The 24,613-nt window shown below is 42.9% G+C and overlaps 1 protein-coding gene and 1 long non-coding RNA gene across 5 annotated transcripts in view; one reads left to right on the plus strand and one right to left on the minus strand.

The window, feature by feature from the left end:
- MIB1 (MIB E3 ubiquitin protein ligase 1) overlaps positions 1–16,381 on the minus strand; it is a 90,919-nt gene extending 74,538 nt beyond the window's left edge. For 3 of the 4 annotated variants that reach the window (XM_054815297.1, XM_054815300.1, XM_054815298.1), the window contains exon 1: positions 15,584–16,381. In XM_054815297.1, coding sequence (XP_054671272.1) covers positions 15,584–15,812 — 229 coding nt within the window. In that variant the 5' untranslated portion in view covers positions 15,813–16,381. The remainder of the gene's footprint in view (positions 1–15,583) is intronic. The other variant, XM_054815296.1, reaches the window with a different exon arrangement.
- A 173-nt stretch (positions 16,382–16,554) lies between these two features.
- On the plus strand, positions 16,555–23,979 carry LOC129202844 (uncharacterized). The gene is made up of 3 exons (XR_008575847.1): positions 16,555–16,715; positions 16,907–16,973; positions 23,613–23,979. It is a non-coding gene; the product is annotated as an uncharacterized LOC129202844 (long non-coding RNA).
- Positions 23,980–24,613: the final 634 nt, after the last annotated feature.

The following is a 24,613-nucleotide window of genomic DNA, read 5'->3' on the forward strand; positions in this document are numbered from 1 at the left end:
ATTTAAAAATAAAAAATAAAATAAAATTCTGCTGCTGTTTGGAAAATATTGAGCAATAGTAGAGAGCAGCACTGGAAATCAGTCTGTAGCACAAGATAAAAATGAGCACTAAAAGGCTGGAGTAACACAGAATTTTCCCAGTCACTCACCCTTAAAAAAAAAAACCAGCCAAAAAACTAGATCACTCTGAAATAAGTGAGGAAAAAGGAATATTTTTTTTGTCCCCTTCAGAAGGGATGCTTTTGGAAATGACTGCCAAATTCACTATAAACCTATTAGTCACTTGTGTCCAACAGCTGAGCCACCTGCAATGAAGAAAAAATCAACAGCTGGAGAGGCAAAACTGAAGGAAATGCCTTCTTGTCTGATCATTTCACACAATCACGTAATAGCTGAGGTTAGAAGTAACCTCTGGAAATCGTCTACTCCAACCACCACTGCTCAAAGCACAGTAAACTAAAGCCAGCCACCCAGGACTGTATCCAGTCAGGTTTTGAGCACCTCCGAGAACGCAGACTCCACAACGCAGCCTGTTCAGTCACCCCTACAGCAAAAATGTTTCTTCTTATGCTTCAGTGGAAATTCCTGTATTTCAATTTGTGCCCACTGCCTCTCGTCCTGTCACTTGACACCACGGAAAAGAGCCTGGCTCCATCCTCTTTAAAACCTCCATCAGGTATTTATATACACTCTTGAGATCCCCGAGCATTCTCTTCTTCAAGCTAAACATCATCAGATACCTCAGCCTCACCTCATACCAGATGGTTTAAGATCCCCCACGTTTGCAGCCCTTTGGTTGACACATTCAGTACGGCCATGTCTCTCTCATACTGGGGAGCCCAGAACTGGATCCAGCACTCTAGGTGTGGCCTCACCAGTTCTGAGTAGAGGGGAAGGATCACCTCCCTTGACCTGCTGGCAACACTCCTCCTAATGTAGCCCAGGATACCACTGGCCTTTATTGCCACAAGGGCACATTGCTGGCTCACGTTCACTTGGTTGTCCACCGAGACTCCCAGGTCTTTTCCTGCAAAACTGCTTTCCAGCCAGTTGTCCCCAGCTTGTACTGGTGCAGGGGTTACTCCTCCCCAGGTGCAGTACTCAGCCTTTCCCTTTGTTGAATTACACGAGATCCCTGCTGGCCCATTTCTCCAGCCTGTCAAGGTCCTTCTGAATGACAGTGAAATCATCTTGTGTATCATTTCTCCTAACCAAGACAGGTTCTCACTCCACCCTCTTCCAGCCTTGATTATAAACATATTTAGGAAGATTTCTGGCCTCATGATTAAAAATTTTCCTGATGCATGAACACCAGAATAAATATTTAGTTAAGGCTGGAAAAGGAAACACATTTGGAGCAAAGACTGCACATAGCACTGCAGAGATCTGAGGAGCTCTTCAAGGCAAAGATAGCTTTCAGAGACAACAAAAACTCAAACTGCTGACGTTATACTAAATGATCACTGTAATTCCTGGAGCAGTTCATGGCTAAGCCAGCATCCATATCTTGGCCAAAGTCTGTGCTGAAATTGTGAAGGTCTGGCGCAGACAAGTCCTATAACCCATAACATAATTTGCCAACTCCAACTGCCAGACAATGCACGTCATATACCATAATCATTCTTTTTAACTAACCTTCTACATTTAAAAAGTATTTGCTGCCTGGTGGCAACAACTAAAAATGCTATTTTTCTACAAAACAAGAACTTGGAAGTCACCCATATATTTTCCACTCCCCCACAACTCCATCAATGACTTTGTTCCCACCGTGGAAGGATAACATCAAGGAAAAAGCTATCTTTCTTCTTATGTACACCAGGACTTTCATGTCTAGTGTCTGTTGACTATCTGTAACACTCAAAGAGATAGTATTGACTATGACCTCATGGTGGCTGCCTCACTGCTACGAATTGTATTGAAACATTTTACTACTTTTTTGGTAGTCTTCAAGAGCAGGTACATTAAAAGGACTCAGATAACCTGTTACTGTTTTGTTGCCTTACTTAAAAAGTCTAACTAGTTATGGTGCTGGGGATTGAGGGGTGATATTTGGTTTTGGGTTTTTATAAATTGATTGCTAAATTAGTATTTCACATAGAAACAAAGAAGTTATGCATTTTGGGATTTTTTTTTTTAACAGTTGCTGAACTTCGGGGAAGACAGTTTGCCAAGGATCACATTTATTCTGGATATAAAAGGACCAAGGAATTGAGTGCTACAGGATTTTTCAACTTGTCCAAGCAGCAGGAAAGAGGGCAAAAGAGAGGGATAATCAGGAGTCATGGAATACAAAACTAGGTCATCTCACAGTAAACTTAAATAAAAGCTAAACATTTCTAGCCAGTAAAGCAAAAGCTACTGTGGAAAAACTCAGAAAAACTTCCTTAGGAAAGATCAAGAGAAAAAACCAAAACAACAAAACAAAGACGTTTGACTCAAAAGTAATTTTACTGACTGGGCTTAAAAGAGAACAGTGCATGTCCGTATTTGGAGTCTCCAATCAAGAGAGTCGCATCTCTATCTCACAGATCCCTAAACATCACCCTGATAGACAACGTAGCCCTTCTTCATCCATTCCCTGACACAATTCCAGCAGCAACACCCATTTCCATGCATGCCTCACCTGACCATGCTGCTCCATTCTTTCCATTATGCCCGCAAAAGGTTTTTGCAGAGTTGAGCTATAAACTGGATCAAGAAACATACCCAGCTGAAAAACAGCCAGGAGGAAAAATATTCAGCTGAATTGGTTTCCCAATCCTGCTCTTTGCGGTGCTGCAAAACACTGCTGGCATGACAAACAAAGCATTGCAGGGCAGGAGCAGGCAAGTAATCCTGTTACAGAATGTTTAACCACTGCACTAGAGATCTGGAGAGAAAAGTAGATTTGTATGTCTCTGGTGACAGCGGACTAAGAGTTTTAACTTCATCTGCTAAAAAAACATGCTAAAACAAGGCGCTACTACTGGATCACAAAATGTGACCGCTAAACTCTTATTCATGTTCATAATACAAACAAAATGAACTATTTAAATCAATAGTATGTTTTAAAGAAGGTTGAAAGAATAATTTATTTTTTTTTAAGTTGAACTAGATATTCTAGGTACACAAGTGTGGTGGGCTGACCTTGGCCAGCTGCCAGCTGCCCGGCCAGCCACTCTCTAGCTCCCCCTCCTCAACAGGACGGGGAGTGAAAATAAACTTAAAAAGCTTGTAGGTTGAGATAAAAGTGAGATCATTTACCAATTAACATCACAGACAAAGCAGACTTCACTTGGGCAAAATTATATTTAATGCCAATTAAAAAAAAAAAAAAAGAGAGGATTGGAGAAAGACAAAAACTAAAACACCTTCCCCCTACACTTCCCCTTCTTTCCATACTCAACTTTGTTCCTTCATTCCCATCTCCTCTATCTCCCTGCTTCTCCCTAGGGGAGATATAATCATAGAATTATTTCAGTTGGAGAAGACCATTATGATCATCAGGTCCAACCATTAACCTAACACTACCAAGTCCACCACTAAACCATGTCCCTAAGCACTATGTCTATGTGTCTTTTACAATACCTGCAGGAATGGGGACTCAGCCACTTCCCTGGGCAACTTGTTCCAATTCCTGACAATCCTTTTGGTGAAGAAATTTCAGTGAAGATGGGGAAAGGGGGTTATGGTCAGTCCCTAACAGCTCCTCACACTCTTCCCCTGCCCCAGCATGGGTCCTTTCCATGGGCTGCAGTTCTCCAGGAAAACACTGCTCAAGTGTGGGCTCTCCATGGGCTGCAGCTTCTTTCAGGGCATGTCCACCTGTTCCAGCATGAGGTCCCCCATGAGCTGCAGTGTGGATACCTGCTCCACTATGGCCCTCCATGGGCGGCAAAGGGACAACCTGCATCACCGTAGTCTCCATCTGCTCATCACCATCTGCTCACCAAAATTCAGTACTAGGGACTTGATGTTGGCACTACACACGTTTGGGGGGAAGGGAAGGAGACATTACTTCTAATGTTTCAGACTAGCTCTGCTCTAGGCCAGTAGACTGAATGCTCATCAGCACTGAGATATCTTTCAATTTATTTTCACCAAAAAGTAAACCAGTTTGTGTGCTCCAAAACCACCCCATGATGTAAATCGAAGCACAGTATACAGGAACAACCACGAGACTAGGTTAAGTGTAGGCTCTGGAGCCAAACTGAAATCCTGACCCGAATGCAACCTGTATCTGTCACATAAACCGCTTCCGCTCTTTGAAAGGAACACTGTTTAAGAAAGGTCAAACTTTACGAAGTTTGTATTAGGAAAGAAAGCCTTAAACAAACTACTGGAATACACTAAAGTGCCGTGAAAACTTCAGAATTTAAACATCAGCCCTGCAGCTGGTGAGATGTGAACCAGACGAGCACTTTAGCTCTCCAAAATTAGATAATGCTGTCCTGTTTTTTGGCTGGGATAGAGTTAATTTTCACAAGAAGCTCGGAGAGGACACAGCCAGGACAGTTGACCCAAACTAGCCAATGGGATATTCCATACTGTATGACATCATGCTCAGTATATAAGGGGGGAGAGCTACCTGGGAAGGGGGAATCACTGCTCAGGGATGGGCTGGGAATCAGGTTCCGGGCGGTGAGCAAATTGCATTGTGTATCACACACTTTGTATATTCTTTTATTAGCATTGTTGTTATTTTCCCCTTCTTTTACTGTCCTAGTAAGCTGTGCTTATCCCAATCCATGAGTTTTAACTTTTTCTTCTGATTCTCCTCCCTGTCCCACCAGGGATAATGAGGAGTGAGTGAGCAGCCATGTGGTGCTCAGCTGCTGGCAGTCCTGTTTGGCACCCAATGTGGGGCAAAATGGGTTGAGATAATGACAGCTCTGACCAGAGCATGTTAAAAAAAAATTGTTATACACATTTATTGTATTAGTCAAATAGTCACTGGTCACAATGTGTTTAGTTTGGTCACATGGTTGTGCCATGTAAATCCTTACTTGCTGCATGTATTCCCCATGGCACTGCTTATCACCTCTGGGAGAGGGGTCAGGATTCTCATTTTGCTGTACTGTGTAATATCAACTTAGGACATGATATCATCACTGGTGTTGACATTAGGCTGGTATTTGTATGTGGCATTGCTGTCATGACCGTACCTCAGACAACATTTTTTGGAATTTTTAACAATTGCACCCAATCTATGGGAAAGATGGGGGGGGGGGGGGGTACTTTCTCCCACTCTTTCACCTCCCCTTTTTCCTTCAGGCTGGTTACAACAGCTTTTGAGAATTTTGAGTACCCCTGGGATGTCCAAGCCAGCATGCTCCTATTGCTATGTCTCCTGAATGTGTTTCAGATCTAGTTTAGGGTTATAAAAATTTGTTTTAAGAATACTACCCAGAGATCTGCCCCAAGGCTGGATAGTCATCAATGGCATGGCATGTGGGAGAATATGGGCAGGCGTCTAGAGAACTTCTCACCTCCAGTGGTTTGGAACTTCACTCCCGAACAACTACAGGACCCTGATGCAGTGATACAATATGTGAAAAGTAAATGCTGTGGCTATTGTAAAGAGGCACAACTTACTGCACTGTGTTGGGCCCTGGCCAGTATCTACCAAACACTGCTCAATACTAGGCAGTGCCCTCAGGAGGAAGAGAAGGCAAACAGAGCAACAGGCATGGCGGCTACTCAAACCCTGGCAACAGGCCCTGTGGCTGAACTTAAACCAACACAAACCAGACTGCTATCAGTCACCTCTATGCACAAGAAGAAATACATTTAAAAAAAATCAGTTCACTTAGTAAGGGATGATGATGATGAACCAGGACCATCATGAGAACAGAAGGAAGTGGCAGAACCAGAGGTAATCATCCAATCCCTGTCCCTGAGCGAGCTGCGACATATGTGAAAAGATTTCAGCTGCCTTCCAGGTGAGCACATTGTCACCTGGCTGCTCCGATGCTGGGGAGCTATGGGGCCCATAGCTTGGGATTACAGGGTAGGGAAGTCAGGCAGCTAGGATCCCTGTCTAAGGAAGGGCTATTGACAAAGCGACTGGAAAAAAGAAACAAGCCCTCAGCCTCTGGAAGCGACTTCTGTCAGGCATGAGGGAAAGGTATCCCTTCAATGAAGATGTATGTCATTCAGGCAATTGGACCACCATGGAGCGAGATGTCCAGTACCTGAGAGAATTAGCCATGTGGGAGATGGTTTATTATGACTCAGACAACACGCAGTTACCCACAGACCCTGATGAAGTTCAGTGCACACGATCCATGTGGTGGAAGTTTGTATGGAGCACGCCAACTCATTGGCAGTAATGGACTGGAAAGGCAAAGAGGCACCAACAGTGGATGAAGTGGCTGGCTGACTCTGGCAATACAAAGAAAGTCTCTCTTCCTCCCTCATCTCGGCTATGGAGAAACCGTCCAGGAAGGTCCAGCAACTCAGAGTATGCCCTGTTCCCCACCTGTATGGGCCACTATCTCAGCTATTAGGAGTAAGCATTCCTCTGCTCAAGAGAGAGGATATAGAGGGAACACACCACAAGGCACCCTGTGGTCTTACCTGCGTGAGCACAGAGAGGACATGAGAAAGTGGGATGGAAAACCTACCTCAACCCTAGAGGCCCAAGTACATCAGTTGCAAGAAAAAACAATTACGAAAGGGGATTCTTCCAGGAAAAATGCTGCTCCAGTTTCCAGCGGGCAGTTCCCCAGAGCAAGTGGAAGGCCTGATCATACTTATGATCCTTTTGAAGGAACTTCTAAGTCATTTTTGCAAGAAGTGAGTAGTGAACATGATGAGCAGGATTAGAGGCACCCTGCCTCCAGCCAGATGGAGGAAAGGGACAATCGGGTTTATCAGACTGCGTAGATCTGATGGCCTGGCACGTCAGACCCACAGGAGTATAAGGCTCTAGTGGACACCGGTGCACAGTGTACCCTAATGCCATCAAGCCATGAAGGGACAGAATCCATCTGTATTTCTGGAGTGACAGGTGGATCCCAACAGCTAACTGTACTGGAGGCTGAAGTGAGTCTAACTGGGAATGAGTGGCACAAGCACCTCATTGTGACTGGTCCAGAGGCTCCGTGTATTCTTGGCAGTGGCTACCTCCAGAGAGGGTATTTCAAGGACCCAAAACGGTACTGGTGGGCTTTTGGCATAGTGGCCTTGGAGATGGATGAAACTGAACAGCTGTCTACTTTGCCCAGTCTCTTGGAGGACCCTTCTGTTGTGGGGCTGGTGAGGACTGAAGAACAACATATGCCAATCACTACCACAACAGTGCACCGGCGGCAACATTGCACCAACCGAGACTCCCTGACTCCTATCCATAAGCTAATTTGTCAACTGGAGAGCTAAGGAGTGACCAGCAGAACTCGCTCACCCTTTAACAGTCCCATATGGCCAGTGCGAAAGTCTAATGGAGAGTGGAGACTTGACAACAGACGATCATGTCCTGAATGAAGTCACGCTGCCACTGAGTGTTGCCTCACTGGACACGCTGAAACTTCAATATGAACTGGAGTCAAAGGCAGCCAAGTGGTATGCCACAACTGATACCACAAATGCAGTTTTTTTCAATCCCTTTTGCAGCAGACTACAGGCCACAGTTTGCTTTCACTTGGAGGGGCGTCCAGTACACCTGGAATCAACTGCCCCAGGGGTGAAAACACAGCCCCACCATTTGCCATGGGCTGATCCAGACTGCACTGGAACAGGGTGAGGCTCCAGAGCATCTGCAATACATTGATGACATCATTGTATGGGGCAACACAGCAGAAGTTTCCGAGAAAGGGAAGAAAATAGTTCAAATCCTTATAAAAGCTAGTTTCACCATAAAACAAAGGTCAAGGGACCTGCACAGGAGATCCAGATTTTAAGAATAAAATGGCAAGATGGACGTCATCAGATCCCAATGGATGCGATCAACAACACAGCTATGTCTCCACCAACTAATGAAAAGGAAATACAAGCTTTCTTAGGCACCGTGGGTTTTTGAAGAATACATATTCCAAATTACAGTCTGATTGTAAGCCCTCTTTACCAGGCAACCCGGAAGAACAACAATTTCAAAAGGGGCCCTGAGCCTTTGAACAAATTAAACAGGAAATAGTTCATGCAGTAGCCCTTGGGCCAGTCCAGGCAGGACAAGATGTAACAGACTTGGTCTACACCACAGCCAGGGAGAATGGCCCTACCTGGAGTCTCTGGCAGAAAGCACCAGGGGAGACTTGAGGTCAACCCCCAGGATTTTGGAGTTGGGGATACAGAGGATCCAAGGCCCACTACACTCCAATTGAACAAGAGATACTGGCAGCATATGAAGAAGTTTGAACTGCTTCAGAGGTGGCTGGTACTGAAGCACAGCTCCTCCTGGCACCCCGACTGCCAGTGCTGGGCTGGATGTTCAGAGGGTCCCCTCTACACACCACGCAACTCATGCTATGTGGAGTAAGTGGGTCGCACTGATCACACAGTGGGCTCAAATAGGAAACCCCAATCACCCAGCAATTCTGGAAGTGATTACGGACTGGCCAGAAGGCAAAGATTTCTGAGTATTGCCAGAGGTGACGTGCTGAAGAGGTCCCACTGTATAATAAACTGTCAGAAAATGAGAAGTAATATGCCCCATCGCATTGTGGGAAAGCATCAAAGGTAGAAGGCTGCTATATGGAGCCCTATACGACAAGTCGCAGGAACTGCTGAAGGAGATGAATCAAGTCAGCTTGTAGAGATGAAAGCCATCCAGCTGGCTTTAGGCGTTGCTGAATGAGAAAAGTGGCTGATACTCTACCTCCATACTGACTCATGGATGGTGGCAAATGCCCTGTGGGGGTGGTTACAGCAATGGAAGCAGACCAACTGGCAGCGCAGAGGCAAACCCATCTGGGCTGCCCCACCGTGACAAGATATTGCTGCCCGGCTAGAGAAGCTGGTTGTAAAAGTACATCATGTAGATGCCCACGTACCCAAGAGTCGGGCCACTGAAGAACATCAGAACAACCAGCAGGTGGATCAGGCTGCTAAGATTGAAGTAGCTCATGTGGATTTGAACTGGCAATGTAAAGGTGAATTATTTATAGCTCGGTGGGCTCATGACACCTCAGGCCATCAAGGAAGAGATGTACCACATAGATGGGCTTGTGATTGAGGGGTGGACTTGACCACGGACACTATCGCACAGGTCATCCACGAATGTGAAACATGCACTGCATTCAAACAAGCCAAGCGGTTAAAGCCTCTGTGTTATGGAGGACGATGGCTGAAATATAAATATGGGGAGGCCTGGCAGATTGATCATATCACACTCCCACAAACCCACCAAGGCAAGTACTATGTACTTACAACGGTGGAAGCAACCACCGGATGGCTGGAAACATATCCCGTGCTCCGTGCCACTGCCCGGAACACTATCCTGGGCCCTGAAAAGCAAGTCTTGTGGTGACATAGTAACCCCAAAAGAACTGAGTCAGACAACGGGACTCATTTCCAAAACAACCTTATAGACAGCTGGGCCAAACAGCATGGCATTGAGTGGGTGTATCACATCCCCTATCGTGCACCAGCCTCTGGGAAAAACGAACAATACAATGGACTGCTAAAGACTACACTGAGAGCAATGGGTGGTGGGGCCTTCTAACACTAGGATACACATTTAGCAAAAGCCAACTGGTTAGTCAACACTAGGGAGTCTACCAATCAGGCTGGCCCTGCCCAATCAATCAAAACTTCCACGTACTGTAGAAGGGGATAAAGTCCCCATAGTGAATATGAAGAATACGCTGGGGAGCACAGTCTGGGTTAGCCCTGCTTCAGGCAAAGGCAAACCCATCCATGGGATTGCTTTTACTCAAGGACCTGGGTGCACGTGGTGGGTGATGCACAAGGATGGGGAAGCCCAATGTGTACCTCAAGGGGATTTGATTTTGGGTGAGAATAGCCAATAACTAAATTGTATGATGCTAACTGCTAACATTGTATGTCATCACTACTACAATTGGTATCACAGTAAGAATCACCCAAATTAATGAAGGATGAACTTTCATGAAACCGAGCAAAGTGCAGAGGCGATAAAACCAGAACTGGCTTCAGCACCAAGCACCCAGCAACTTCCTCAGTATTGACATCTTCAACCCGCAGATCATGAGCACGGACCACACCAGATACACCAGCTGTGAGCTCTGGATGCAGCACGCCACAATCCAACAGCACACACCATCTCTCCTGCCCTGGAACACTGTTATGACAGATGGAGCCCAAAGTCATGGATTAAATTAACGGACATTTTAAAGGGATGGCCTATTGACTAATGGAACGGTATCTGCACATGTATATATACACATATATGTATAGTCTTTTATAAGTATTTTTGTTGTTATTTTCCTCTTCCTTTGCTGTCATAGTAAATTGTCCTTATCCTAACCCATGAGTTTTACCTTTTTCTTCCAATTCTCCTCTCCATCGCACTGGGGGTAGAGAGGAGCGAGTGAGCGGCCACATGGTGCTTAGCTGCCAGCTGGGGCTATACCACAACAAATACAAAAACTAAACCTCTAAATATTCTTCAAAATTTCCTAGGAGCAGGCTATTTCAAAATGAAACAGGTTTTGAATCATCCTCCATACTGCACTAAAAAAAACCAAAAGAAACCAGGTAATGAGAAGGGTACTTTCACCATGCTTAATTACTTTTAAATAGCTGCCATTTCTTAATGTCCCTCCAACCTTAGTACACCATAAAAATTCAGTATTCCCGAGCTCCACTTGTCATTAATGTTTTTACTATTTGCATTTCATATTTGTTTCCTACCTTTCTGTCCCTGCCACAGTTATTTTCACTTTTGTAATCTTTTCCCAAATCTTCCCTGGATTACTGAGCCCATCATTCCTCTGTCATCATTCATTTATATTCAATTTTACAGCTTTTGCCTACAAGTTTTTAAAACTCACGCTCACTCTTAAAGCTGTGAAAGGAAATAGAAATAGTTTTGCTCAAATTACTATTTGAATTTGTTACTAATATCTCTTTTGTATTAAAGATAATTTTCAAAGGTGGGAATATACAACTGTCCAATAAAAGCACATTTTAACAGTAAAATAAGACGTATAAGGGGCATTCATACCACTCCCTGTTAAGCACTGAAGTCAACAGTGATTTCAATTACTTCTCAGAACCAACAAAAACTGGTTTCCAATGGACTCGCTATTCTCTACAAATAAGCCAAAATCCTTCCATATCATAATGACAATACTACCATCAGGGAAGGGATATCAAACTACTTAGAAAACAGATTCATTTACACTCCAATTTAAAAAGCAATAGCAATGTTTTGTTCATCCCACTCTTCTACTCCAGATAATTTACACTATGGCCAGACTCCAGGCAAGCTGAAAACAAAGAATTCTTAGAGATTAACCAGATTCCAACAAATTGTGTGAAAACTCAAATCAATGTCCCCACAAACATAACTCATTTGTTAATTACCCTTTTTGGCAGCAGCCAGATGACCAATTATTATACACAAGAGATGCCGGACTTGCCAAAGCATGTGTCTTATCTGGTAAGGGTATCACAAGATACATGAGAGGATTATTGTGTAAGAGACATGGGGGAAGGGTAGGAAGAACAAATGATGCATTTATTAAAAAAAACCAAAACCACAAGCACCACTGCTCATGAAGCCATTAGATTTTTTTACTTGTGAGGGATTCTGTAAGTATTTACAAATAGCCACTAAAAAATCTTGACTAAGACAATTTGCCTTAAATTACACTGGATGTACTAAAAGCAACAACAAATAAACAAATACATAGGATAAATCATCTGCGATGGTCTACCCTTTAAAATGTTCTGACATGTATGACTTCATGATGACTCTTCAGGTTACAGGAAAATATCAGTACAAGTACAAAAAGCCACTCAGGTCTTCAACAGGTAATACCTCAATTTTCAATATTAGCAGAATACAGCACATAGAGCTTTCCATGCCACACAGATGCTCACTCTAGCTGTGGGATAACTGCACAGCAAGATTCCGCTTCCTGGCCCCAGCCCCTCCACCACCTTCCCTTATTCGAACACAATTGGGTAAATATTTTAAGGAGGGAAATAACATTGTTACTTTGAACCAACCATATAAAAGAGGAAACAGATGACAAAATTTTTTTGCCTAAGCTTTGTAGAAAGCAAATCTTCAGAAAGAGAATAAACACAGAAAGTTTCTGTAATGATCCTGAGCATCACGTGAACATAGTCAGGAGCGCTCCCTACAAACATGCTACTGTACTACTTTTTCCTTTGGCAAAAGGCTGCCTTCCATTCTAAATACGAACTTGGGTTTATACGCTTTTAGCTTCTGTTCAGCAACTCAGAAACCTATTCCTGTTTCTTTTCCACAACAGCACCAGAAAAAAAAGGGGATTCTCAAGACTCCTAGATCCTCGCAAAAGGTTATTTTACAGAAGGACCAGGATTTATTTGCAAGTAATGGGGCAACCACACTGGACTGCTAATGTACCGCATCCCACCACCTACTCCATTTAGGAGCCCACTATACAGGACTTAACTGAAGTTTCCTTTCTTCTCACTGAAATTTCATTTCTTTTCAGATTCTTAGTTTACTAATCCCTCTCATTTTCTCTGTTTTGCTTAAAGAAATGCTGCCCAATGTAAATATGATCACCAAGGGGCAGCTAATACAGCTGGCTTGGTAGACATAACTGAAAAACAAAACAAAACTTCATATCACATATCATTCATTACCCAGTTGACTACATCTGGAGCAAAGAGCTTACAAGAAATATGTCATGTAAATCATCAATGAGCTTTTATTTTAAAGAAGATCATCCTAAAATCTTAGTACTAAGGCTTTTTAAGTTTTATAAAAAGATAACATAGTCTCGCAATACTGGTAATAGACTACAACCATTAAAATATAAGAACAGTACATCATTAAGTCTATGAAACATTATTCTGGCATCAAAGGCATATACATATATAGGCACATACATGTATCAAACTTGGGGGTTTGGGTGGGTTTTTTGTTTGTTTGGTTTGGTTTTTTTAATAGAATGAGCTTCAAACATTACTTCTATAACACAATGGGTCCCTGATGCATCACTACTGTTTCTGGTTGCACAGGTCTCAAACTCATCAAAGCAGCAACTCTGACTGCAAGCACCACTTTTAAGAACTTATAATCAAGTCTGGTTTTGAATGCCTAATGAAAAGAACTTCCAGCAATAAATAATTTAATTTTGCTTTCTATTGCTGTATTTTTACATTTATTCTCACTATCAACTTACAATCATGTTGTGACTGCAAATTTATGAACCATTTTAAACTATAAAAGCCATGATTTAACACTGCGCTAAGTATCATCAAACCAAAACCCACCTCATATTTTATAACATTTCCTTGCTCAGCAGCATCATTATTAATACCACAGTTAGAAATTCCTGCCACCTAATCCCACTTTTCCTGTAACTATATCAAAATTATCTAAATGCCCCTAGAGGTAGTATCAAACTATCATCCAAACTCATAGTCCCTTATTTTAAACAATGGATAGTCACCACCGTGGAGAAAAACAAATAATTACAAAAGGGTGGAAAACTGAAAGGAAGTGATTTGCCCAAGAATACAAAGCAAATCAATATTAAAATCAGGATTTCAGTCCAAACAGACAGCATCCTAATTCCATTAACTTTGCCCATTTGCTGCTACTACTATACAGATTTTTACTCTTCCTATCTCCAGGGAGTCATGACCTTAAAAGTAACTCCCTCTAGCAAAAAGCAATCCTAGGTAGCTTCACGCAGCAGTTCCATGAGGATGATGCACACGTTGGCCAAAAACCTCAGGAAGATAAATACCATTTTGCAAAGCCTGAAAACAGCAACATTACTAAGTTTTTTCCCATAGCAATGAACATAGTCCTAGCTGAAGCAGAAATTAAAATTCTAATACAAAAGTATAAACATAACTGAAAATTAGAAGGAATAAAGCAGCAAAAAAAAAATCAATGAAAACAAATACCAGGGACTTATATTAAGTGTAGGCTTTTGCGTGCAGTTAACAGGATACTGCCAGCTTGCAAATACATTAAGAAGAGCTAGAATAATGAGCATTCAAGGTTCATATTCAACATTTATGCATACACTTCAGTTTTAAGCAGAAGTAGTCCCACTGGTTTCTACATGACATCAAATGCAGGTAAAGTTTCAAAGCATAAACATCTGCAAGACAAGGATCGACAACCTGAAAGACTACTCTCAACTTCTTGTTCCAAGGTCCATTTCAAAAAGATTGTCAATTCATTTTAATAGCATCTACCCTCCAAAACACCAAAAGCCAACCACGAAGCCAGGGGAGTGGAAGGTATCCAGACATAGAAAAATTAAATCCATCTCAAAGGCTCACCAAGCAATGTGTGGTGTGGGCTTTGTTTTTTTTCTGAGCAACATTTTTGTAATTAATTAGAATGAATTCCATGATGCTGTCTCTTCAAAAGTCTGTTAGCTTCAACCCACTGCTATTTTTCCTTTCTGTAACACTACACATAGCTGGCTTAAAGATGGTCTCTCTTCTCCATCATATTCAAAATGAAAGACACATTACAAAAACAGCCCATCTAAGTACCCCAACAAATCAGTCCAACTGCCTCATTATTGAGGCAATCTTGTCCAGCCGAAAATTCACCTCACTATATTTCTGATGAAACTGAACAATATCTTTTCCTTTGTGGGTTTTCACTGTAAAAACAGGTGCTAAAACAAACATTTCCCTGCAGCGTGTGCAACACTAACACTGCCGCATAATGTCAGTGCAGATCTAAATCCATTGTCCAAACTGACTGAATTTAAAGCATAAATATCAAGCAGCCAAATAATTAAAAGAATGAACGAATGCATTTTTTTTCCAGCACTTTAGCTGTTTTACAACAGGTCTGGCAATACAGATGAAAAGCCACATGCAAGATTACAAGACAAAACAGTATTTCAAACACTTGATGTAATCTTTAGCAAAAAGGTGCTACACCTCTTTTCTGCAATCCTCCCTACACTGGGCTCAGAATGACTGTCACCATTTTATGAGACAGCTCTATATTACAAATTCAAAGGGACAGGGTGTAAAAAACAAAACCAAACCCCGAAGTACCATCCTCTCGGTTCCCTCCCTCCACTGCCCTCCCCCCCGGCCCCAGCCTGCTCTCTTACGGCAGATCACTTTTGCTTTGTCTACCTCAATTTAAAAGTCCCAGGACAACTTCTCCTCTCCCCACAGCCACACACTACATATTTACTTTAACTTAGCCTGAACATGTACATATGCATACACACACAGATACGCGCAGCCACGCAAAGGGAAGGGGGAGGGCAGCCGACTTTCCCCCCACGAAACCGAGAGGAAAAGGCGCATCTCGAAGGGGAAAGAAGGGGAGCAACCCGCCCCCAGGATCGGGCCCCGACCCTCACTCCGCTACGGGGACCCGCGGGTGCTGCCCTCCCCGTACCCCCACAGCCGCGAGGGGGCCGTAAGCGCTCGCCCCTTCCCTCCCACCCTGGCCCCGGCCGCCGCTCACCGGTGGGCGCGCTGTCGAGGATGCGGAGGTCGTAGGCCCCGGAGCAGCGGTAGTTGGCGGCGGTGCCGTTGTCCCACACCACGACCACCTCCTCCGGGCTCTCGAAGCTGCGGACGGTGCCCACATGGCCCTCGCCGCCATCCTGCTTCCCCCACTTCCAGTCCGGTCCCCGGACCACCCGGGCCCCGACTCCCTCCACCATCACCCGGTTGTTCCGCGAGCTGCTCATCCCGGCGACGCCCCGCGGGGCCGGGCCCCGCGGCGGCAGGAGGGGGCGCGCAGCCTGCAGGCGGTGAAGGGGGACCCCGATGGGGACGGCTGCCTCAGGCTCGGGGACGGCTGCCTCAGGCTCCGGGACGGCTGCCTCAGGCTCCGGGACGGTGATCAGGGGCCGCGACTGCCGGTACGGCGAGAGAGGTAAGAGGATGGGGGGGAGAGGGGCAATCTTGACGCGACGGTGAGTGGGGGAGGGAAGGGGAGGGACCCTTCCGACGGGCCGGGGGACGCGACCGGAGACTTTCTCCTCGCTTGTTTGCTTGCTTGCTTGCTTGCTTGCTTCCTACCTACCTACCTACGCACCCATCCCCAGCGCCGCAGCGGTCAGTGTGTTTCCCCCCCTCGGCCTGGCCTGGCCTGGCCTGGCCCGGCCCGGCCCGCAGCGCCCGCCGGCACCCCACAGCGGGAAGCCACCTCCACCCCGCGCGCCCGCCGCTACATCCGGGAACTGCGGCCGCGACGGCACCAGCACCAGGGAGACCGGCGGCGGCCGTCAGCGCCCGCCTCCCTGCGCTGCGCATGCGCTCACCCCAGCGTCTCTGCGCAGCCGCAGCGCGGCGGGGCCCGGACGAGGCGGGGCCTGGACGAGGTGGGGCGGTGCGGTGCTAGAGCACCACCTGCGGAGCTCGGGTGGGCACTGAGAGAGGCGGCCGGTGCTCCAGCCCCACCCACCCCTCCCCTCCTCGAACCGGTCGCGAAGCTGTGCCAGTGGAAATGGGAGAAAGCAGAGGAGGGAACAGGGATTTCTTTATCGCTGCCCGGAGCTCCCCCAAGTCGCCAGCCTGGCCGTTCCTTCTAGGGGCGCGGGCACCATTGCATCCCCCAGGGCTGCGGCCCCGCCCCGCCCGGCGCTGAGGTGATTTTGGCGGCAGGGAGGGCGCTGCTGCGGCCAGGCTTCCCAAATTGCCTTCTTCCTTCTCCAGGCAGGAGAAGGTGCTCGTATCGCCACTCCTTTAGTGACAGAGGGATTATCAATTAAATTCTATCAACTAAGTCTTGCGCGGTCTAGCTTAGGTAAATGTGTATTGCATTTTCCTTGTTTTGCAGTTACTTACGTGTCCTGAAATCCCATGTTCTTTTCCAACTGTGGACGTGAGTCCTGCGTGCTATTGAGGTGAGTCTGGCGGGGCTGTACTTCTGTAGTCCAGGAGCTTTTTTAGCTGGTATTCAGGTGCTCCGGTCAGCAAAAGGGGGGAATCCGTACTTCCACCGGCCCTTCCCACCTCGGGGCATCCCTCACGGAGGATGTACCTACTCAAACTTTGAGCACATACCTACAATGCAATTCTTTATGAACTACCCTCTTTGTTAGCACTCTCGCGACACTCAATTCCTTTAACTCCACATATTCTGGCTAATCTTCTATAGAATATGATTCTTCATTTAAAAAAATGGTCCTCTGATTGTTTTTTATCTCTCTCTAGTGGTGCTCTGTGTCAACATTTTAAAAGCATCCATCTTAAAGGACAGAAAAGTCTTAACCAGACAAAAGAATAGCATTTCTTAGTCAACAGGGAAATGGCTGATGAAAGGCAGCCCAGCTACCCTCGTGGTGTCCTGGGTATTTTTACCATTTCTGTGCTTCCTTCCACCTTTGTGGTTATTAATATGGCTAGAAGAGTCTATGAGATCATTTCCTGACTACTTTTGTGTAGTTTTCTCATAATACATATATCAGAGCAGAATAATATGAACATGTAACCACCAGACTACCACCACATTCCTCACATAATTCATTCCTTCCTAACCCATGCTAAGCTTGAAGAATGTGCCTTAAACATGAAATTGTGTCCTGACAATAGGCACTCCCAAGCACTGTCTGATTCCTACTTCTGCAGTGGAAACCTTAAAATGCTAACAGATACCACCCTAGGAAAGCGTGCAACTGCCAGGCAGTTTGGGTTTTCTTCAGATGCTTCTCCCCATACAAAAGCTACCCACAGCTTGTACTACCTTATTACATTTGGGACATGTAATTGAAACTAAATGTATAACACATGGCAGAATTTCCCAGAAATTCTGGAGTGTTCTTGGTCTAGCTAGGCTCTATCTGTGGTCATAATGTTCCCATCTGCCTCATTCTGCTTGTTCGTGCTTTGATAGTTATGGGCAAGTAGAAGGTTCATGCATATCTAAGGATAACCCAGAGCACATTTTTCTATTACTCTTTGACAGAGTTGGATAAAAAAGGCTTTTTGCAACCAGGAGATATGCGCCAGGAAAACCAGCAAAGTCTGAGATCAGAATTAGTTTTCCCGGAGTGAATCAGAAGAGTTCATCCCTTACATTTATTTTTCCAAGAAATTCTAAATTTCATTCAGAGAGTGTGCTGCTGCAGTTCAGCAGCAGTGCATGTGGGCAGATACTATCCTGGAGCTTCTCTCCTGACCACTCCTGCTATGTCTATCCCAATAGCCCCAATAGCCCCTGCCTCTCCTACTCACCTCCTACTCACCTGCTTTTTCTACCAGACTATTTACCTATAAACCCCAGAATCTCTAAAGATGCCTGGATTATTTTAGAGGTGGCTTAGACACACAAGAATACAGGTAATAACTGGAACCCAGCATCTATTAGGCTGAACGTGAATGTTCCCCTAACAACTAAGAGAGAGTTCTCCATAGCTCAAAATACAGAGGCTTGTACCATTTTATTGGTATAAAATAAAGAGTGGATTGGCATGGTAGGAAAAAAAAGAGTGGATAGACTGACCTGATCTATTTGCTTGCCAGTGACAACATGATTGATTTCTGAACTCTGATCTCCTGTCACTTCCAGTCCTACGTGGCCACCAAGTTGTGGAAGTCACAAAATTGTCATAGCCTATATGACTGGGGTTTTCAGAATCGCAAATATTTTATGCTGTTATCTTTTTGAATTGTACCTTATATTATTTATTCTGTGCACCTGCTTGGTGTTTAACCAATCAGTAAGGAAAAAAGGTCTTCAGCTCCTGAACCTTTTATCTGAATTAGTCTTCAGAATAACCAGTAAACACCGGTTTCAGATGCAGATTTAAAAGGACACAACAGAGAATGGGGAAGGATATAGCTTTGAGGAAAGATTTATTTTTCAAGATGTATTGGACATTAGTGGTCCTATCCAATATTTTTCTGGTATCAGCCACAGAAGTATATAACAGCATGAAAATTAGTACTAGAATTATAAGCAAAATAATCTAATTCTGAGCAAGCACCAAAGCCTCACAGAAGGATGGAGATAAAAGAATCAGAATGTGAGCAGCAAAAGGAAGAAGAGAGCTTTGAGTTTTGAAAATAAGCTGAAGTAAATTTGAAAATAAATGAAACATACAAAATCTAAACAAGATGGAGATTCCATAGGACGTTGAATCCAATTAACGTACTGTGACAAGAAAAGAGACAGACAGAACATTTTCAGGTATGTATCAGCATTTTGGTTGCAGTGGGAAACTGGACACAGTTATACCTGAAGGAAAGAACTCATATTTACTTTCCAACTAGAAAAACTCCTGTTGGCTCAGGGCCTCTTGCAGGCAGAGGGTGTTAGTTTATTAGCTGTTTGGTTTTAGACAGAATAAATGCATGTGGCGTTTGCAGTTGTCTCTAACAAGACTTTGGTCCCTTGATGGGACTGTTCACTTCAGATGATTGCTGAGTGTTTATCAAATCTCCTTATCTCACATTTGCCCCTCATTGCACAGAACGGCTATTTTACAGCCTTAGAGCTAAAATGTGTTCACACTCTGGGTAATTTAATCTATCAGGCCTCAAATTGTGGAGAAAAAATGCCATCTAAAACGTCCCTACTGAACTTAGCAGAAGGTTTATTTCTTTGCTTTTTGGGTCTACAATCAAGAAATCATACTTAGTTGTAAGCCTCCTCAAACTTAGCAGCAGCAGATGCATGGGACTGATGTTCTTTTCTGCCATCCCTGTTACAGAGGGAGACCACCAGGGCAGACTGGCAGAGCAGCGCTGCCCTAAACTGCTGCAGCAGAAGCAACCGAAGCTTATCTGCCAAAGGCCTTATTTACCTGAACAGTGCTGCTGTAATTAACCACTGCTGCCTACCTGGTGCGGCAGTGCTGGCTTTGAATACCTCAGGTAGTCATGACAGAGCAGTTAAATCACAGGCTGGAGGAAAGGAATCCACAGTGCTTCAGGCATATTCATATGTAATTGCTAAGATTCCTTAATATGCATTCAGTGCAGGAATCTGGGTGCACAAAAAGAACTACGGAACGAGTTCCCTTCTGGCTACCCAAAATTATGTACATTGCTGAGTCACACCATCCTCCAGCTGGTGATTATGATCTTCCTCGCTACTTCCTGACATATTAGAGCAATCCAGAGAGGGGCCATGAGAGATCTCTGGGTTATGCAGAATTCGGTGTTGTTCATAACCTAATGACATCCCTTTAAACTCCTTGTTATGGTTGGAGAGCATATTGGCTTTTTGTAAGAGCAGCTGCTACCTTCCTAGAGGGTATGACAACCCTGAAGACAACTCTCATAGAGTCACAGGAAATAGGATTTGGAGGTCATCCAGCCTATGCCCCTGTTCATCTAAGCCATTCCAGAGAGCTGCTTGCCCGAATTCTGCCTGGTTGCCTTTCAGTTCTGCAAAACGTCGTGCTCCAGCAGGGAATCCTGATATAAGTATTTGCATGGATGGAATAGAGACTTTGATAGAAGTTTTTCTGGACTGTCTTGTTTGATTAAAGCTGAACTTGCAATGTAGGATCTGGAACACACAATGCAGAAAGGGGACTGTGACTATCGCAGGAGAGAATCCCATGCGAAAAGCTTGCTTTTTTATGGTTTAGAAGAAAAAAAACCCCAACAACTTGGAAAGACAATTATTAACTTGTAGAGTTTTGAGGTTTTGTTTTCTGTCTTGCACAAATTCTGAGTTCTCAGAGTTTGTCATATGAAGGATATATATATAAATAGCTTCCTAGGAGTTGAAAAAGAGCATCTAGCTTACATATAATGAGCAAATTGTAGTTTTCTTTTTAAAATACAAAGGTAGAGCTTATTAATTTATACCAATCGGAGTAAAAAAATTCTGCCTCCTCAGTTCAAGACTCTTTATTAGAACAAGTAGTTTTCTCAGTCCTCCTCTTAAAAATTGAAGGCATCCTAGATTTTAATTTTCTCATTTTCCCCAAAAGGGGTTTTATAATGCAGGTATTTTCCTTTTAACAAAAGTATTATGAAAAGGAATTAGGAAAAACCAAGCAACTGCCTTGGTTTTACCAAAATATGCTTACTCTTCTGGGTGGAACTCACTCAGCTAACTGAGGAAGAAAGATGGAAATATTGACAAATGAGATGAAAACTACTGTTTTACTGAAAAAAAATTTGCACTATATGTATTTAAAAAAAATAAAAGCATGTAATCACTCTCTACAGAAAATTCTGGTCTGATGAACATGCTGCATCTTTTTCAATGAAAATATACATAATGTATATTTTCTAGAACCTGAAGAACCAGGTAGGAACTTTGGACCATATCCTGTTTATCCGTAGTTTAATGTAGAAAAAAAAACCCTAATTCCTCAGCCTCTGCTGCCATCACGTGGCCATGTGCCATCCCTCATGAATGCAAAAACACACCTATCCTGTTAACTTGTCGCACTGTATTTCCACTGCTTTGCCAGTTTCATTATCCATAACACAATCCAATTTCTTCCTCAATTTTCAGAAATGTCATGAATAATTTGCATTGCTTTTTCCTTTTTCTGCAGATTAAAATATTTTTAATGCCAGATAGTGAGCAAGCTGTCACGCAACACAGCAAATTGCTTTGGTGGGTTTGTTTTTTACTATGCTCCTGGCATCCTCTGTGAAACTGTTAATTAGAACACATCTATCAACCCACAGTGTCCATGCAGCTGTTTCTTTCCCTAAGGAGTTCTATCTGCTACTTCTTACCTAGGAAGGAAAAACAGCTGAGCAGAGAACAGAGTATAAATATGTCACTTTATTTTCCTGCTGTGAAACAAAACTAATCCCATGGAGATCTACTAAAAAGAAGGAATTTTCTTCTGTATCTGGCTAAAAATCTCAACATGTTGAAAAAAGCATTTTAGGATAAAGATAGATTATCTTTCCCTAGCAGGAGCATCCTGAAATCTTCTCCCTTGGTTAAGGTTTTAAGTTTTACTAGGCTGAACTATTTTGAGTGGAGAAAAAACAACATACCTGTGAAGTTATGTTTGAGGTTTTAAATATTCAAAGACAAAATAAAATAAGAAAAAATTCTGTAGCAATCTAGGGCTTACATACTACAATGCCATGTACTCGTATTTGCACATGTATACAAATTCTCCTACTTCAGCATACCTCAGAGGATTAAAGAATGTATGCTTATCTGATATTTCCAAATGTTTAACCACATATTGATGTTTTATTCATAGATGATTTTTAAATTATATGATGCATTGGAAGGAGGGATAAATTTCTTGCTGGTATTAAATTTCCTGATTGTAAAGATTGTAAAGAAAGTACTTGAAATTTGCTGTTGTAGTCAGAACCAGCTAGGTCATATTTTTAGACTGATAGGGAAATAAACTGCATGGCTCATCAAGATATTTTAAGAATGTTCCTAATTTATGTGCATGATAATTTTTGTTGCAATCAATGGGACTAAACATGTGCTTAACAGTCAAGTACAGGTCTGTCTTGTATTACAAAGACGCTTAATATGCACTAAGTAATGCCTGAAAGATGACTTAAGCACTGAATAATACCTATGTTTAATTTTAATAATCTGCTAAAATAGTAACAAACATTGAACAACTCAAGCAGAATCTACACATTGTCTGTTTTGTCATAAGAAAATAGTCCCAGTCACAACATTATGTAATCCTCAATTCTAAGAAGTAAGATTTCCAGTACAGTCTGCTAGACTGGTTGAAATCTGTATTTATTCAAAACACAGCTAGAAATTTTCAAAAATAGCAAAAAAAACCCAAAAAACTGTTGCTAAACTAGGATATATGTTTTTCATAAAGTAAAGATTTTTAATTTACATCTCATTTAAGATTGTCTAATGCTTATAAATATTTTTCACTATTAAAAAATCTAAGAAATTGCATAAATGAAAAAGATTCATTGGACATATTTCTGACCCTACTGAATTCAGCTGGAGCCACAGTGTTGATGTAGGTAAAACAAGAGTTTACCGAATGTATATGGAAGTTGTTGGGTTTGGGGATTTTACATTATTATGAAGTATTCTAAAATGCTTTGGGTTTGTGTTTGAAATACACGATGCAATCTTTTCTCCACTTTGAAGTGTTTATAAGGAATGAAAATAGGTAGATAAAAATGAAAATGTTTCACTTTAAGCTACAGTAAAGATTCCTTGGAGCTAGGAGGAAATTTAACCTAGATTCAACATCCAGCTCTACTGTACTGTTAAGAAAATTCTTCAAGTTCTGTAGCAGCTTCTGATAACACTTTTAATGGAAAAATTGATTTAAGAGAAGTGTCTTCAATATACTTGCTTGCTTTCAATTTATTTTGTCCTGTACTGTCTCATGTTCTCAGTTTTCAGCATACCATGGATTGTCATCTTTGGTTCCTGAACAAACCAATCAATTTTAAGTTATACTCAGCTATGTATCACAGAATTTGAACCTTTATTTTTAACTCTTCTGTGAACATTTTAAATGACACAAACCAAAGTTTCATCACCATTATTTAACATGATGATGAGTCAAATTGGTCTGATCCCCTACTAACCACAATTTTGTATTTAGCAGTTTGCCAGCTGCATTCAAATGCAGGGAGCTGGTTTCGTGTAGACTAGATCCTGCAAGAGTCATTCCAAGGGAGACGAATATCGGGCAGTCTTCATGCCACAGCAGCTGTTGAAGGCATCTTCAACCACTTAAACAGAGAGTGAAACAATACTAGAGTACGTGGTTGCATTTGTAATCAGGGTACCTGCTGAACTGAAGTACTCATGTTTTAATTGAAGGAAACATAGTTAAAGAAAGATAAATGATACAAAACATTCCTTTTTGAATCCTATGTTCCTTCCAACTTTATCACTGGAAAGGGCTGAGAAATACTTCATGAGGGAGTGAAGAGAAGCAGCATGGAAGAAAAAGATATGGATGCATGGGAATATGGAGATAATAGTAAGAGCAGCAGTGCTCAAGAAGAGGACAAGCAGAAGCAGCTATTCCTAATGCCACAATAATTGATTTTTTCATGAGCACCAAGAGTACAAACATAAACATAGCCTGGCTTTTTCCTCTGAAATTTGAAGAGCCTCCAACGTAGAACATTGACGTTGACTTCATTAATTCCCTACTTCATTCACACTTTAATACAAGAAAAATCTATAATATGCATGAGGAAAGCTTGAGAAATGCTGACTTGAATTTTTCAAATGCACTTTTTTTCTCCCATTCTCCTGCTGATAATAAATATCAGGAAGAGTGAGTGCCCTCTTTCCTGCATTGATGGAATTTTTTTCTGATGTTTCACACAGGAACTTGGAGCTTTTTAAGTATTCCAAAGATAGGTCAGGCTGACACAAAGGTATTTTTCCCATTTTGTTACATGAATGCTAAAGTTAAGCAAATGTTAAAAGAATATAAACAAACAGAACCTCAAATTTAAAACTCTGAGGTTAAAAGTCACTATGCCCCTCCTCAGAGGTGCTGCAGCACGTATTGAAATAAATTCTGGGACCAGCTTGCAATTGTCCACTGGGACGTCAGTACCTCCCAAACCCAAACAATCACAAAACCAC

This window comes from Grus americana, chromosome 2, assembly GCF_028858705.1.
Source record: "Grus americana isolate bGruAme1 chromosome 2, bGruAme1.mat, whole genome shotgun sequence".
NCBI lineage: Eukaryota > Metazoa > Chordata > Aves > Gruiformes > Gruidae > Grus > Grus americana.